The sequence below is a fragment of the Aptenodytes forsteri genome, unplaced genomic scaffold, assembly GCF_000699145.1.
Source record: "Aptenodytes forsteri isolate BGI_AS27 unplaced genomic scaffold, ASM69914v1 Scaffold193, whole genome shotgun sequence".
Classification (NCBI taxonomy): Eukaryota; Metazoa; Chordata; class Aves; order Sphenisciformes; family Spheniscidae; genus Aptenodytes; species Aptenodytes forsteri.
The window spans coordinates 11614545-11630169 of NW_008795405.1; the positions used below are offsets into that span (position 1 = coordinate 11614545).

General features: G+C 43.0%; 1 protein-coding gene across 1 annotated transcript; it reads right to left on the bottom strand.

Annotated features, from left to right (window-relative positions):
- Positions 1-2180: 2180 nt before the first annotated feature.
- On the bottom strand, positions 2181-11752 carry LOC103900182 (alpha-1-antiproteinase 2). The gene is made up of 6 exons (XM_009280801.1): positions 11723-11752; positions 11215-11314; positions 6484-7149; positions 5215-5485; positions 3238-3385; positions 2181-2615 (listed from the first exon to the last, which is right to left on the bottom strand). Exons 3-6 carry the CDS (start codon positions 7130-7132, stop codon positions 2421-2423), a joined length of 1263 nt encoding a protein of 420 aa, XP_009279076.1. The 5' UTR covers positions 7133-7149; positions 11215-11314; positions 11723-11752; the 3' UTR covers positions 2181-2420.
- Positions 11753-15625: the final 3873 nt, after the last annotated feature.

Sequence of the window (15625 nt, forward strand, 5' to 3'; positions counted from 1 at the left end):
CCTGCCTCTTCTTCAACACTGTCTCTGGCAAATCTTGCAGTGGAAAATCACAGCACGATGTCAATACACCAGGAGCTATTGCCTGATGAAGCAAGTCTGGCAGACAGCTCCCGGACGCCGATCTTCGCACTGGCAGGAAATCCCCTGTGGGAATGGCAGACACCCATTGTCGCCACCGCTCTGTCTTCCCATGGCTCGCACGCAGGTACCACCTCGCCTGCTGTCCCTGCAACCTCCCCAACATGTTTTACAAACACAGAGAGATCATACAGGAGATGCAGCGAGAGGGGAAGCACAAGCTGCGGAGCGCCAGTTCTGTGCGGTAGCACATTTGCCTCTGCTCCTCCCTCCTACAGCCTTGTAGGCTCGTTTTCCTGGAATATGGGAGGAAAACAGAATTCCCACATCCTGCTTCTGAATGGGGCACGTGTCTGTGAGACCACTAAGATACTGAGGATAGGAAAGAAAGGAGTCTTCTTCCCAAACTATGGATTAACAGCCTGCAAAAGCTGATGTAGTTGATGTGAGGGATTCTCTTGATCTTCAGATCTCTCCCAGAACCACATGGGGACAACCTTCCTCCCAGTATGCTGTATTTCTATGTATATGTCTCCATCCACTCCAAAATGGTTTACAAGGGAGCGAGCAATATTTAGTCTTGCAGCTGCCACAGGTAACTGCATCTGGGACCTCTGTTTCTTCCACATTTCTTGATGTAAACTGAGGATCACTCTACTAAAATCAATCGTATCAGTTTTTCAACTGGTGCAAATTGGTGTGACTCTAGGGAAGTCAATATATAGCTAAGGATCTCACCTCTTTGAGCTCTCTCATCCCTAAAGGTTTTACTGCTGCTTTGCTGGATGCCCGTTTGTTAACAGCAGTTAACAGTAGGAGTGATAACGGCTAAGAGTGACCCTATCAATGCTGCACTGTGCAGTCATATTTCAGGAAGACAAGAAACTTGTACCATCAGATAGGGTGTCTTATGAATTATTGCTGTGTGGACGTCAGGCCACAAAGCTACCCAAACAGATGGAGGTGAATGCAGGAAGGAGCCAGGAAGATGATGTAGCGCACATGCATCTTTTTCACTGGGAGTCCTGCCATCGATGCTTGTGAGTTGTCCATACACTTGTCTATACAGAGACTGTGTCTGTTTAGTCAAAAAACACCGTGAAGCACCATGTATGGGAGTTAACAGGAGCTTTTTACTAGGAACACAGAGCAGAAAGGAGACTTTCCTTTTGACTGTGAAAGGAGAGACAGTGCTTTGCACCAGACTGGTAAAATCACACTTGCTCTTAATTTCACAGGGGGCACACAAGACCTTGCTGAGGCTGTGTTAGCTTCCCAAGCTATTTGACTGCTCCCGACATGATTCCTGATGCCATGACACCATTCCAAAAAACACAACTGTAGGGAAGAAAGGGGCAACTGTACTCTTTCTGGTACCTGTTGCCAAGGCAGGTCTGTTGAAAGCGGTTACCAGCCAGCCCTCAAGCTGCCCTATGTCCTACCTGGGTGCCTGCTACCATCCCCTGGGTCAGACGATCTACTTATTGGGTGCTCCCTACCTACTTTGTTGGCTGTAAAAGGACGGCACTTGAAATATCTACAATTTTCTAGACCCTCATTATATGTTTTCCACAAGTCTCAGCTAACAGTATGCTTGTGTAATTGCCATCCAAACACCTCACCTGCCCATCCAGCTACATCCTCCTTCTGACCACTGATGGATACATGTGTGAGAAGTCAGCTACGTGCACGGGCTAAGTCTGTCGAATTGGCAATACGTGGTTGAAAGTCTTCAGGTTCAAGAGCAGATTTGATCTTCCTGCTCTGTTTTGAGCTGCAAGAAACTCAGGAAGATTTGCTGCTAGATTAATGCTAAAAATGATAAAAGGTTTCTGGTGGAGAAAGGAGATTTTTTTCTCTGTTGAAGACAGCTTTTCACATTCTGTCTCCATTAGAAACTTCAGTCTCCCGTGACCCTGCATTGTTGATCCAACTCTTCCTATCTCTTGTTTACTTACTTATGGTAAATTACAATCACTTTTGCTTTGTTTGCAAGAGTGTTAATCATTTTATCTGCTATTCTGGCTGACAACCACCTATTAAGCAGGAGTCTTCCATTGTAACACAAATGTCTCTCTCTGAATGCTGGCAAATCTTAGGTCTTTCCTTGGCTTTCAGTCAAGTAAAAAAGGCATTCTTTGCTAGCTGAATTTAAAACATTTTCCTTGCTTCCTCTTAAGGAAGTGTCATGGTCAATACCAATAGTTTTTGATAATGGCATAGAATGACAACTCTTGCTAAAAAGGAACCATATACTAAGCTGGTACAAATGGAAATAAATCATGTCATGCAGTTTCACGTCTTCTTTAATCAGTAATAGCAAGCAGAATCCATATGTCACTTCAGCTAGTAATAGTTGGGTTAACTATTTTTCCTATGAAGAGTGTACTGTTTGTATCTCTATCAAAAATCAGCATGAGGAAGGGATGGTTGAATTCAATGGTTGGAGGAAGAGACTCTGTCATCATTTCAGCAGCAGTTGCTGCTGCTGCCTCAGTACCTCTCTCATCAACATCCAGAGCAGCCTTATGAACAACCTAGGAAGAAAGAAAACAAACAGTCATTCTGGGCAGACAACAGCCACCTGAGAGATGAATCAGATCCTTTTTAAAGCAGCCCTGCTTTGGAGGATCCACTGAGAAGTGAGTAGGAGCAGCAGAGATGTGAGCTATGTTGTTGTAGATGTGGCTGTTTTAAACGAGGATCAGGACAGAGCTACAGAAATCTCCTCAAAAAAAAAGTCCCAGACTATTTTCCCTCTGTCCCAAAGATCGGATGAAGGATGGAGGCTCCACTTGTAAGAGCTTGTCTGCACCTCTGCAACTGAGTCTCCAGGGTGGGAGGACAGGCTGTGGTGTGCCTGCCACATTAGTGGCTCCCCTCAAGGAGCCAGGGGTTGATGTTCCTCTCATGTTCCAGATACCCCCCAAGAGCTCTCGGACGATACCAGTCTTGGAAAAAACAGATGTGCAGCAAACTAATCTGATCTCCACTGTAAACTCCTCTTGTAAGTTTGCAGGCTGAGGCCAGGGTGAGCCCAGCTGCAGGCAAGCTGGGAAGCTGTGAGCTGTATTTAGCTGGTGTTTCTGGATGCTACCACAGAGTGGTTTTCCTGCATGTTCGTGAAAGAAAGGAAAGGGCTGACAGCCACAGACTTACTTTAGAAACCTTCAGCTCTGGGGTGCCAGTGATGCCAGAGAGATCTGCCTGGTCAGTGAACACATCCACAATTCCCATCTTGCTAAGAGTGTTCGTTATTTCATAGCTCCCGGAAATAGAAAATTTGGGGAAGTAGAGGCTCATCAGGCTGTTAGGTAAAAGAGAAACACAGAAGATGGTGAGAAGGATCTTTCACCAAGGTAAATGATGGTGGGAAAGCTGTGTAATTCCCATGAGTGTCAAACCCCAAGGGGCTGGACCACCCCTGAGTGTACAACGAGCACTAATTCAATTGTTGGTGGTTCTCATGGTGACACAGGCACTATCATTCGTAATAATAATAACAATAATAATAATAATAAAAACCAGTAATATATATCTGGTGTTTTGCTTCAGCAAATCTGAGAACACTCTGCAAAGGAGGACAGTAACGAGAGCCCCTCTTTACAGCCAGAGAATATGAGGTACGGAGGTGACAGCCCATGTTGCTCAAGCAGGTAGAGACCTGAAGTGGGGCACAGACAGAGTCTGCTGGGGGAGAAGTGTGGCAAACCCCAGCACTTCAAAGCAAAGCAGTGTTTTTGGCATAGCTGTGGCATTTGGCATGGCTCCAGGGAAGGTCTGTGCCTGGCTGCCTGCACCTTTGGACACCCTATCCTCTAATCGTCTTCATCCCGTGGGCTGGCCACGATTGAGTTTGCCTTTGACTGTGAGCTATCTGTAGGCAGCTCCTGCTTAGTATGCGTTCAGTTGGATTTCTCTTCATGCATTGTCTAGGGATCCTCGGAGCCTCCAAGTCACCTACTGCAGTGATTACCCTTTAGGTAGCTCAAGTCTATGCTGTCTCACCAAGAGATAACTTGGGTTGAACAGCAAAATGGACGGGATCCAAACCCCACTGCTGTAGTCTTTATGTAATACTGCCCAGTGCACTAGAAGATGATGGGACCAAGTCTATTAGCACTGGCATCAACATAATAGTAGAACTGAAATTGCCATTTGGTTTTCACAGCCTCTCCCATTAAGAACTTATTCCTATGTTGATCTTGAAGGAACTTGCGCCAAGAATTCATTTAGATAAGGATTTTCCTCATTTTGCAGCTGAGAATTATACATTTTTATTTTTCATATTTGAGATATCATGTTATTAGCTCATATCCAATTTGCTATCCATTATGTTTTTATTAACTGTGCTGGCATTTCTATAATGATGCACCAAGAATCATGGGTGTGAACTGCACAGCCTTATTAGTTGTGAATCAGGGCAGAGCTTGGTAAATTAGGCACGTATTAACTTGATATTACTCATCTACCGGTGCTAAGATTGCTTCCCTCCCAGACAAACAAGGTTGTAAAACGTGTTAGCTGATGTTAGTGTCAATGGTAGGAGCTAACAGAACCTCATTAGATTTTTATAGTTTCAAAAACAAAATGCCAGAAAGTCAGGACACCCACAATTAATCACTAGCCTGTTCTAACAACCACTGTGTGTTGCAATGGTTCTTGTAAGGAAGCTATTTGTGTAGGACATATTATGTATGTATGCATTACTACAAACTTTAAGTTATGGTTTATTTAAGGTTTAGACACATGTCTGAGTCACAGTGTGTCAGTGACATATGAGAGGTAAAACACATTAGCTGAAACCTCAGTATAGGAGATTTGCCTTAGAATTGCCACCTTCCCACTCAGTCAATGGATTGTTTTAGAAATGCCAATCTAGGCTTGTTATTTGGGACTCCTGGGAGCCCATCAGGATGGTCTCCGCTCTGGTGGGGGGAGCAGCGAGTCACTCAGGCATCAAGAGAATAGTTAAATACCAACCAGCTGCAAGATTTTTACAGCTAGGGCACACAAGTGAAAAATAACCCACTCAGTTCCCAGAATCAGCAAGTTCATAGTGTTTGCATTCCCCCCCCCCCAAAAAAAAAAGACTATAAATCTAGGTGTCACTGCAGCTGACTGGCAGAAGATTACCTCTGGAAGAGATGGTCTGACCATTCCTGGATGGTTTCCTTGACCAGGGTTTGCTCTAACTGCTTCATTTTCCCTTTTGCTGGCAGAACCAGAAATGCAGTAGCACTCCCATTATAATGAAGCCGTACCACGGTGCATGACAGCTCCTCATCAAAATAGAAGTCGAATCTGCCTGTCTGGTGCATCATGGGGACTTTCACAGTAGTTTCAGCATCCACAAAGAACTCCCTTTCTTCGGTATGCTCTGGTTTAAAAGGCTTTTCCCAGTTGCCTGATACAGAGAAGGAGAATGCAACTGAATATCCCATGTCCCATCCCATCATAAATTGAATTTTATATAACTAGTAATAATATTCACCCATTCCTCCATTTGTTAAATTCAGAATGTTCAAACATAATATTTTAAAATGTGTATCACAGTAAGGCAAGAATCTTTTACGTGGTCAAAAGAGTGCATTAGATTCCAATTTCACTTTATTTTTCAGACGCCAGTAATGAACTAGTTAGACATTTTCTTTGTACCTACCATTACTTTTCTGTTCAGGTGATCTAAGTGGCCTTTCTGTAAGTTGCCATTTAAGGGCTTATCTGACATCATCTGTGTGCTCATATACTGTATGCATTTCATTTCTATTTACTTTAATCATAAGCCTGAATTTGTAGATAAAATTAATGTAGGATCTCATATCTGAGTGCTGTTGTGTCAGGCTTAAGAGCACATCATCTAACCCCCATCAGAAATGTACCATGTTTCCACTTTGTTCCTTAAAATGTCCTCCCCTGTTCATCACTAGCTTCTTCATATATAAATGTGTTAGTGTGTATACATAAAGGATTCTGATAGGAAAAAAAATGGAGTATGTAGTAAATTAGGCTATTGAATCATAAATACTTTAAAAGAGAGGCATTAAAAGGGTTAGGTCATGCATGCTTCTCAGCGCCTTCAATGAAAATTAGAAGAACGTGGGGCAATTGGAGTTACAGGTAAAACCACAAAAGTGAACTCAGGCTGCATGGGAGACTGCGGCTTGGAGCAGAGCTCCTGTGGCTGCCACAGACAGAACCAAGCCTGTGTGGTCCCCAGCTGCCTCCCCGTGCCAAGCAGGATCCTGCCACCTCTCCACCATACCTCCAGTATGCCATTAGGGGCTCTTCTGGCCCAGCAAAGAGCATTTGACATTCCCCCCCGAGCAATTTCCAGATGAGGTAGCTGACATTAGATCAGTTGATAGGAATGAATAACGTGAATGTGAATCCTAGAGGACCTACCTTTAAAGAAAACAAAGCTAGCCAGAAGCATTACAGTCTGTGGATTCATGTCCTTGACCAAATTAGTAATTTTCCCATGTGTTTTCCTCTCTATATAATCATTGATCTGCTTCTCAGCCTTTGTGGGATTGTTAAAGTCAGTAGTAAAAGCCTCCAGCTGATATAGAGCTTTGGCATCATCTAAAAACTTTTTTAGAGGTTTCAGCTTCTCTGTTAGAAAGATGGCATTCCCCATGTTGAGCTGGACCCCGCTCTCAGGATGGCTCAGCATGTGGACAAGGTTGTGGAAGCCTTCATGTATCTCTTTCTCCTGAATCTCTGTAAGGTTGAAGGTGAGTCCTTCCAGGATTTGAGTCTGAGTGGTTGATCTAGCCCCTAGGGCCAGCATCGCAAATGCAGTGGAGATGCTTACAGGAGAGAAGAAAATGTTCTTATTAGGTGCCTCCAGTGTAACCTCTTTAAAAAATTGAAATGCAAAGTCAGCATTGTTTGGCACTAGTTTGAGGCAAGCGATTGCTTCACCTCTGTGATGCATGTGGTATTTAGGTTCATTTGGATCATGTCCATTGTGGTGGTTGGGTGGGAGTTGACCATGGGCAACAGCATGAAGCCCAGCCAGTAGCAAACTTATGTAGAATGTGGTCTTCATCTTCTTGTATTACAATCCTATGGAAAAAAGGAGAAGCTATTACTAAAGTAAGTAAATTAATTAAGTAGAAATAGTTATTCTGTCACTCCCACTGAATAAGAAATCTTATGTCTTTCTTTTGTCCTCAGTTTCCATGTTCTCCAACTCTTGCCAGATTGTTTTTATTTTCCCAGGCCTCCTGGCAAGCCTCCGCCAACACTTTCTGCCACCCTCACCCTAAATACCTGCAATGACAAAATTCAACATTGATTAGCTGAATACACAGCACCCTCAACAGGCCAGAGAATGGAGCATATCCCATCAGAAAACACACCACGGCTAATCACTGGAGAGCTGTGATACCACTGGGCTTTTGACACTAATGGTCTAAGATAATTCCTGGAAAGCGCATCACAGAGGAAGTCTGGATGTTTTGTGAGTAAAGGAAGAAAGAGGAAATTCATGCAAGTGGGCAGCAATCAATAGCTACATACAAACAGAATTTGAGCAAACAGGCATGAAGGAGATCTTTAAATAAACTTTTGGTCAGATTGATAAGGCACCCTATGTCAAGAAAGGAAAAATGGCGGCAGCTGTTTTTCAGTAGCAAACTGAATATAAAGCCCTATGTCTCTAAGGAATAGGTGCTCTTTCTTTCTGAATAAAAATGATGTAATGCTTTCAATAAGAACCTGAAATAATGTTTTCTCTTAATAGACAAACTAAACCATTGGAGTGGGTTCATTTTCAGCACAGCAGGAGTCAATGTTATTAACTAAAACAAGGCCTTATTTTTGTCAGATGCTCTGCTGGTCAAAGGGCAATACATTTATCTTAACCTGTTACACTTGGCTGTGGTATCTACGTTCCTTTGCAGAGCTGATACTCTGCACTGTATAAACTCTTACAAAGGGACCTTGGAAATGTGGATGTGAATGTCCCAGTGGGCCTCATGTCTGAGGAGGAATCTAGGGCAAAGAAACAGTGAGAGAGTTGCAAAGGATTTGGGGAGATAATGAGCCAGATTTGCTAAAACTTGTACAAGGAGAGGCATATTAAACCGATTGCACCTTTCTGTCCTGGCATGATTCAACTTGAGACACTGTCGTCAGAAAGTGCTATGCTAACGGTCCTGCTTTCTCCATAACATCAGAGGGAGCAATTTGTCTTAGTAGTTGAATATCCAGTTACAGTTAGACCTGCATAAGAATGACAAAACATTTTTGAGCTATAATCAAATATTCAAACATTTACATGTTTGATATAAGTATTTCTAAAAAGCAGGCCTGTTTGCAATAACACCTACTGTGTTATTGACAAATGGAAGAACCGTAAGGGTTCTTGGTAACTACATATTCAATTACTGTGCACAGTAGCTTTAAATTATAGTTTGGCCTCCTCCTCTGATTTTGACATTGAAATGATACTTCTCAATATATCTAGCTTCTTGTAACTCAGCATAAGAGCTCCAGTTCTGAATATTTAAAAAGAGCTATCAGTGAGCCAATGTATTAGTCAGACTTTGAAAAGAAATCAACTCCCAAACAAAAGCATCAGAGCTAAGCCTAATCTATTTCCACATATCCAGCAGGCCAATTCAGAAGCTGCCTCTGGATAAATTATTCACTGTGAACTATTTACTCAGCTGCAGTCATGATTTATTAAGAATAACATGAATACCAAAGAATGAAACATTTCATTTTAAACATAAGTCACCACCTGTTCTCTATCTCATCACATTTAATATTTATTACAAAACTCAGCAGATAGATGGACTTTTCTATATACACATTGAAGTGTCAATTTCTATTTATTTGGAATGCAAAGTAGACATGGAATTTAACTGGCCTGGTCTCAAAATTATGGCTAATGCATATAGCATGGTTTTGCTGTAAGGGTTCTGTAAAATATTGGTTACAGTTTTCTGAAGGTTTCTTTCCTATCCTGATATTTTTGCTTTATGTAGTTACGACATGTTTGCATTTTGTGGTTAATTTATGTACTTTCATGGAATTAATTTCATTTTATTACAGCTCTGAATTCACAGATAATTAAATACAATCTGAATCTGAATCACCCATCTGTTACTTAGTACTGGCCAATCACAAACAGTAAAGACTCATGAGTTAGCCCTCACAAAAATCTTGATAATGGTTGATTTTAAAATCATAAGATTATAAAAGACTCAGAAGCTGCAGTTTGTAGAGGTCTTTTTTGTTGCTTAAGCCTTGAAGATACAAGTGGCCACTTCTCTTAGGCCCTTCTTTGAAATGTTAAGGTACTTTTATAATAGACTTTGCATCATGTAAGCCTTTAGAATATGATTGGGAATTGTTAATTCATACTTGATATTTACTATTCCATTTGATATTATTGTGGCTTCTAGGTTAGGAAGGGGTCAGCCAGCATACTTGATATTTACTATTCCATTTGATATTATTGTGGCTTCTAGGTTAGCAAGTGATCAGCCAGTGATAAACTGACAACAGAGGACTCTTTCATATGAAGCAGAAGGTGCAGATTCTCATACAGTCTTAATGACTGAGGGATTTTTCCTACCAAGCACACTTGCTAACAATTTATTAAAAAGCAAAAAGCTGAGAACCTGTGCTAAAAAGCCTTTAGGGAATTAGCCCCCTGTCTGAAGGGACTAATTTTGCAGGAAGCTTCCTATCTTAAGACTTTACTCATATAATCTCCAGAAAAACAGTTTGTCCATAAACATGGGAGTAGAAGTGAAAAGCTCTTCAATTTTAATTCCAAATCTACACTGAGTTGTTGAATAGCCTGGAAGGAAACCCGTTTACCTCTCTGCCTCTTTTCTTCTCTTTGGCTATGTTACGCAATGACAATATATTTGTGGTATTCAAGAAAAGGTTGCTTTCATGAAGAGCTTTCAATCAAACCAGACAACGGCACAAGAGCATGCCAACACCTGGAGGACAGTGTTCCTTTAAGCAATTTATCTGTAATAGATTTGGTGATAACACTTGTTGAATATATTACCTCTTCCCTATCAATCTTCCCTACCATGCAACCTAGAATGGCAGTACTTATTTTGAACAGTATCCTAGAAAGCAAATGGAGAAAACTGGAATTAGCTGAAGTTACCCCAGAATAATTCCACCAGAAGACCTGGAAGTGAGCTGGACTAAGTTTTCTGACTGACAGAACTTGCTTCTTTGTGGATATAGCTAATTTGTCCACTTTAGGGCTGATTTTTATCTCTGTGATTTGGAAAGACAATTCTGAAGACAATTTTCTGCCTTTAGAGTCCCATGTAATAGTCCAAGAGATGAATATTCATCTCATGCTACTCCCATGAAGGGTCCTCACCAATAATCTCATTGCAATGAAAATTTCCAGTGCTCAAAAACATATGCAGGCACAAAATAGAAAAGCTGTTTGCTCACCAGATGGTGCTGCTTCCCTCCTGATTGGTTCTAAATGAGGAAATCTGAGAAATGTTTCCTGAAAGCTGCACTGTGAGGGCACCAGGCACATCAAGACATGGCCCCACCATCACCGGTGGTGTCTGCTGAACTAATCTCAGCTACTCAGGGCCATATTGAAAAAAAATCACCCAAGCACACAAGAAAGTCACAAAAGAAAGACTTGACTAGTCACACCTGTGTGTGAGAAAGCGACTTCAGAAGCCTACTGTCCAGGACCGCCTACTCACAGGAGCACCACAAACTCACATGTGCTTTCCTGGCTGGCCTGAATGCTCTCTGCATACCTCATTGTATGTGCCTGGACACGCTCAGGGGCTTTTCCAGACTGATCAGCTAGACATTTACTTCTCTTGTGATTCAGAGTTTTGATGCCTCTGTGCCTGAGGCCCCGAGAAGATTGCAAGCACAAGCCAAGGGCATTGGATTCTGCAGAGAATCCAACCACTGTGAGTACTTCATTAAAAGTAATTCCTTTTGCAGCAGAAACATGGAAGCCAAGTTTACACCATCCTTTAGAAATGTATGTGACTGTTCACACAGCTGTTCCCAGTGTCATCTGTCTTCTGGAAGACAGCTTAACATTGGAGAGCTCACCCGGGAAGCGCGCCCTCCAAGAGTGGCATCACCCACTTCTAGGCCTCCTTTTACCTGGAAAGAGGTGAACATGAGCTCTCACTCTTCTACCAGGCCACCATCAGTATTTGCTGTTGAACCTGAGTTACTGCACATACTCAGGGATGAAGCATCACTGAGGCCAGAGGGTAAAAAAGAAGATAAAAAAGAACCAGTGCAGTGGTTAGGGCAGTCAGGTGGGACAGAGATTTTCTTCTCTCTGCAAAGCAGCAGCAGTCCCAAGAACAGATCAGACCAGGTTCCCAGTTTCTACTTTCCCGTGTGCACCTGACCACTGCCCAGTCTCTGGCTCCATGAACATGTTGGCCTCACTGTGATCTTAGCTCCCCTGAGCATGCCTAAATTGTGATGCCTATGTCCTTTATATCCAGCTGACCCAATAAAAGCCTCTTTATCACTGGAACAATTGCTAAGACAGATTTCAATATAAGATACAACCCTAGGAAAGACTTAAAATCAATTGCATGCAACAAGAGGATACACTTTTGAAGTCTCTCTAGGAAACGCAAAAACCACTACTTACGGCAGCTTCCAAGGATCCTGCTGTCTTCACTAGGACTACCCTGCGGCTCCCTCTCTTATTTATACTGTTAAATAGCATTATGAAAGCAAAGCGTCCTCTAGAAAACATTAACCAGGGCAGACAAGTGTTATTACTTTAGGAATGGTGCAGAGTAAACAGTGAAGACAATTTTTTGGGGGAGGCACCTGATTTTTGCTGTATATGCATGGCCGAACCCTACCTTTGCTTACAACAGTCATAAGAGTCCTCCTGCATTTCTGCAGATCATCCTGCTGGGAATCCAGCCCCTCACTCTAGCAAATACTTCACATGCATCATTAACTTCTGTAAACTGCATGAATTCATACAGTAGGAGTACTGAAATGAGTAAAATTAAACACATATATAATACTAGACAAGAGCCTAAGGAAAAGACAGCTTGGACGCATGCTGCAGCCAGATCTCATCTTAGTATTTTGCACAGAGATATTTTGCTTCCTCTACACCAGACTTTTAATAGCTTTTATTTAGCATATTTGTTTTAAATGATCCACTATTTCTTAATTATCTACTTTGCCATTAATAAGGGCCAATTTCTGGGGACATCATTAGTAAACTTAAAATTAAAGCAGTGGCTGAGGGTTGCTATAGGGATGGCAACATGATGGCAGAGATGGGCACTCAGGAACCCATGGTACCCAGCACACCCCAGCCGTATTGGTGTCACCCGGTACCTCATGCAGCAATGGATTGAAGGACAAACTGTTGCTCTGTGCTCCACGAGTGTAGGCTGGCACAAGGTGCAGGCACTGCCGAAATACAGGCAAGAAAGTGTCAGGCTGGTACACCAGAGCATGCTTTCACACAGAGGTGGACCCATGTGGTCGGGCCACCTGTGTTTTACATGATCCTCCCTTAAAGACAAACTCCATGCAGGAGGCTGTGCTCCTGCAGCCTCCATGGAGGGACAACCTCAGGGGCTGTGCTAATGTGGGTATAACTGAGGGACTGGAAAAAGCCTACAGGTCAGTGCCCAGCTGAACACTTTCCACCCAGGAGGAGCATCCCCTTGGGAAGTAGGGGACTGCAGGAGAAAAGGTGCTATACTTCATAGAATCATAGGATCATAGAATCGAAGGCCGAACATTAACCTAACACTGCCAAGTCCACCACTAAACAATGTCCCTAAGTGCCTCATCTACACGTCTTTTGAATACCTCCAGGGATGGTGACTCAACCACTCCCCTGGGCAGCCTGTTCCAATGCTTGACAACCCTTTCTGTGGAGAAATTTTTCATACTATCCAGTCTAAACCTCCCCTGGTGCAACTTGAGGCCATTTCCTCTCGTCCTATCGCTTGTTACTTGGGAGAAGAGACCGACACCCACCTCGCTACAACCTCCTTTCAGGTAGTTGTAGAGAGTGATGAGGTCTCCCCTCAGCCTCCTTTTCTCCAGACTAAACAACCCCAGTTCCCTCAGCTGCTCCTCATAAGACTTGTGCTCTAGATCCTTCACCAGCTTTGTTGCCCTTCTTTGGACGCGCTCCAGAACCTCAATGTCTTTCTTGTAGTGAAAATGTCTTTTCTTGTAGTGTTCTTTAAGGGAAGAGTCTTTCAGAAAGAAAAACTTTACAATAACGGGATAACTGTTTTGGTGGGCTTTTCCTCTGGGCCATTCCTCAGGGGTTAGGAGCAAATGGTAGCATTTATTTTCCTCTGTTTTCCACCATGTATCCTTGCACATGTGAAACTACCAGTAGGTGCAGCATCGAGGGTTCCATGCACACAGGGCTGTTGGAACTGCTGCAAATCCTTTCTTTCCTGGCTTCTCCTCTCTTTCTCCTCTGCAGGTGCCTTTCACCCGTGCAAAGGTAAGCAGAGCAGTTCAGTATGAGTTTTGATCGAGGCTGCTAGAACATGTGTTTGAATTGTTTACCAGCTGGTAAAATAGCAGCTGGGCACATGCAGCCTGTTTCTCTTTAAAGTAACAAATGAAAACAGCCTCTGAAGTTACAGAGCCTTACCTAGAACATGTGCAGACTGAAGATGAATAATACGTGCACCAAGAGACAAATGAGAACACAATTAAAGAAAAAAAGTGCAGCTATGAGTAAAGTTACTGAGAAAAGTGAAGAAAAAACCAATTGACTTAACATGACTTTGTTTAAGAGCAGTTTAGTCTTGCAATTGAAAGTGCTCTTTACCTGCTGATGTTTCTATGGGAGTGCAAGAGGGAAAATGAATGTAATAAAACCTAATCCATATCAATCTCCAATGTTATATGCAATGTGATACCCAATTCCTTTTCCCTCATGTATACAACAGTTTCATCCAATCATGTAAATTATCCTGAAATTTGCAGAGACTCTGTTTCAATATTTGGTAGCAGAATATGTTGCATATGAACTTGCAGCTCTGTTTTCGTGCAGGCAGCGGGCTTATGTAGCCACTTCTCTGACATTTTGAAAGACAGCTCGTTAGCAACAATGCTGTTAGGAATCCTTCTACTTGTTCCTCTAGGTCTGGAACATTAGGTGTCTTATTACTTTGAACCCCAAGTTACTTCAGGGTTTTTTAAATTATTATTAATATTGCAAGATCTTAATAATACTATTTCATTTTCAGTAAATTGGCAACATTAACAAGAGTCACCCAGCATGAATTCCCTTGGAAACAGGCTGGCTGTAGTCCAAAAACAATTAATTATTTAAATTAGACGAACTATATGCTTGCTTCCCTGGCAGAGAAACACTTTCATCTTTTCTAAATATTTAACTAATTACCCTGAAAGCCATTTTAAAACACGATGCGTTGTTGTTGTTCTGATGATGCCCTCTGGAGTACAGAGAGCACACGAGTCCCTCCTACGATAGTGCTGAGATTAAATGTCAGCATGGAGCTGGTGAAGGCTGTATCTTTCTCTCCGCTGCCAGGCTATGTTTAATTTGTGGAGCTCTGTTTCTCGCTGTGTTTCAAGGGGAAATGCACTCGTGGTTACATAAACAGTTCAGCACTGACCTGCTGGAACAAGTTACCCACAGCGCCAATACAGATCAGGTACAACTGTGTCAAGTGTCTGCTCCAGTCCTTCCAAGTGAAGATATGACAGATCTTCACCTTTAAGTTGCTTCTTCCTTGATTTCATGCTATACACTGGTGTTGCCCCCTGCCAGCCCCTCACAGTAGGTCCAGGCTCACTCCAAGGGGGAGTGTCTCGCTTAGATGTTAATTCCAGCCCTGCTAAGGGAACACACATGTAGCACTGTCCCTTGAGCCACCGCAGTGAGTCCCTACCCTTGCTTTCACTCTAGCATCACTTTCTTTCTGCAATGCAGTAAAGACCCTCCAGGTCCCAAGGAGACTGTTACTTTCCATCACTTCAGAAATTTGGCTTTGAGTCCGCTTCCTCCTCATCTCAGGCTGTGGTTTCACAATTGCTTTAACCTGACCAAAGTGAAGGATGCTGCTGCCAGAGGTGTTGCATCTTCCTGCGTCCCTCCCATCTCCCCAGGATGGTCAGGAGGCTGGAGCCGAGGACAACCGGGAAGAGGCTGGGAGACCTGGGTTTGTTCAGCCTGGAGAAAAGAAGGCGAAGGGGGAGGCTGTACCTGCTGTCCTCCCCTACGTAATGGGCTACATTAGAGACAAGATGGAGCCAGAGGTGCACAGTGGCAGTGTGCATGGCAGGGGACGCAAGCTGCAGCAAGGTAAGTGCAAATGAGATATAAAGAAAGTAATGTTCGCAGGAAGGTGAAACACAAGGGCAGGTCACCCCATGAGGCTGTGAAATTGCTGTCCTTGGAGGCATCCAAAACCTGGCTGGACGTGGCCCTGAGCAACCTGAGCTAGATTCCAGGCTGGTGCTGCTGTGAGCAGGTGGTGGGATTGGATGACCTCCAGAGGTGCCTTACAACCAAAATTAT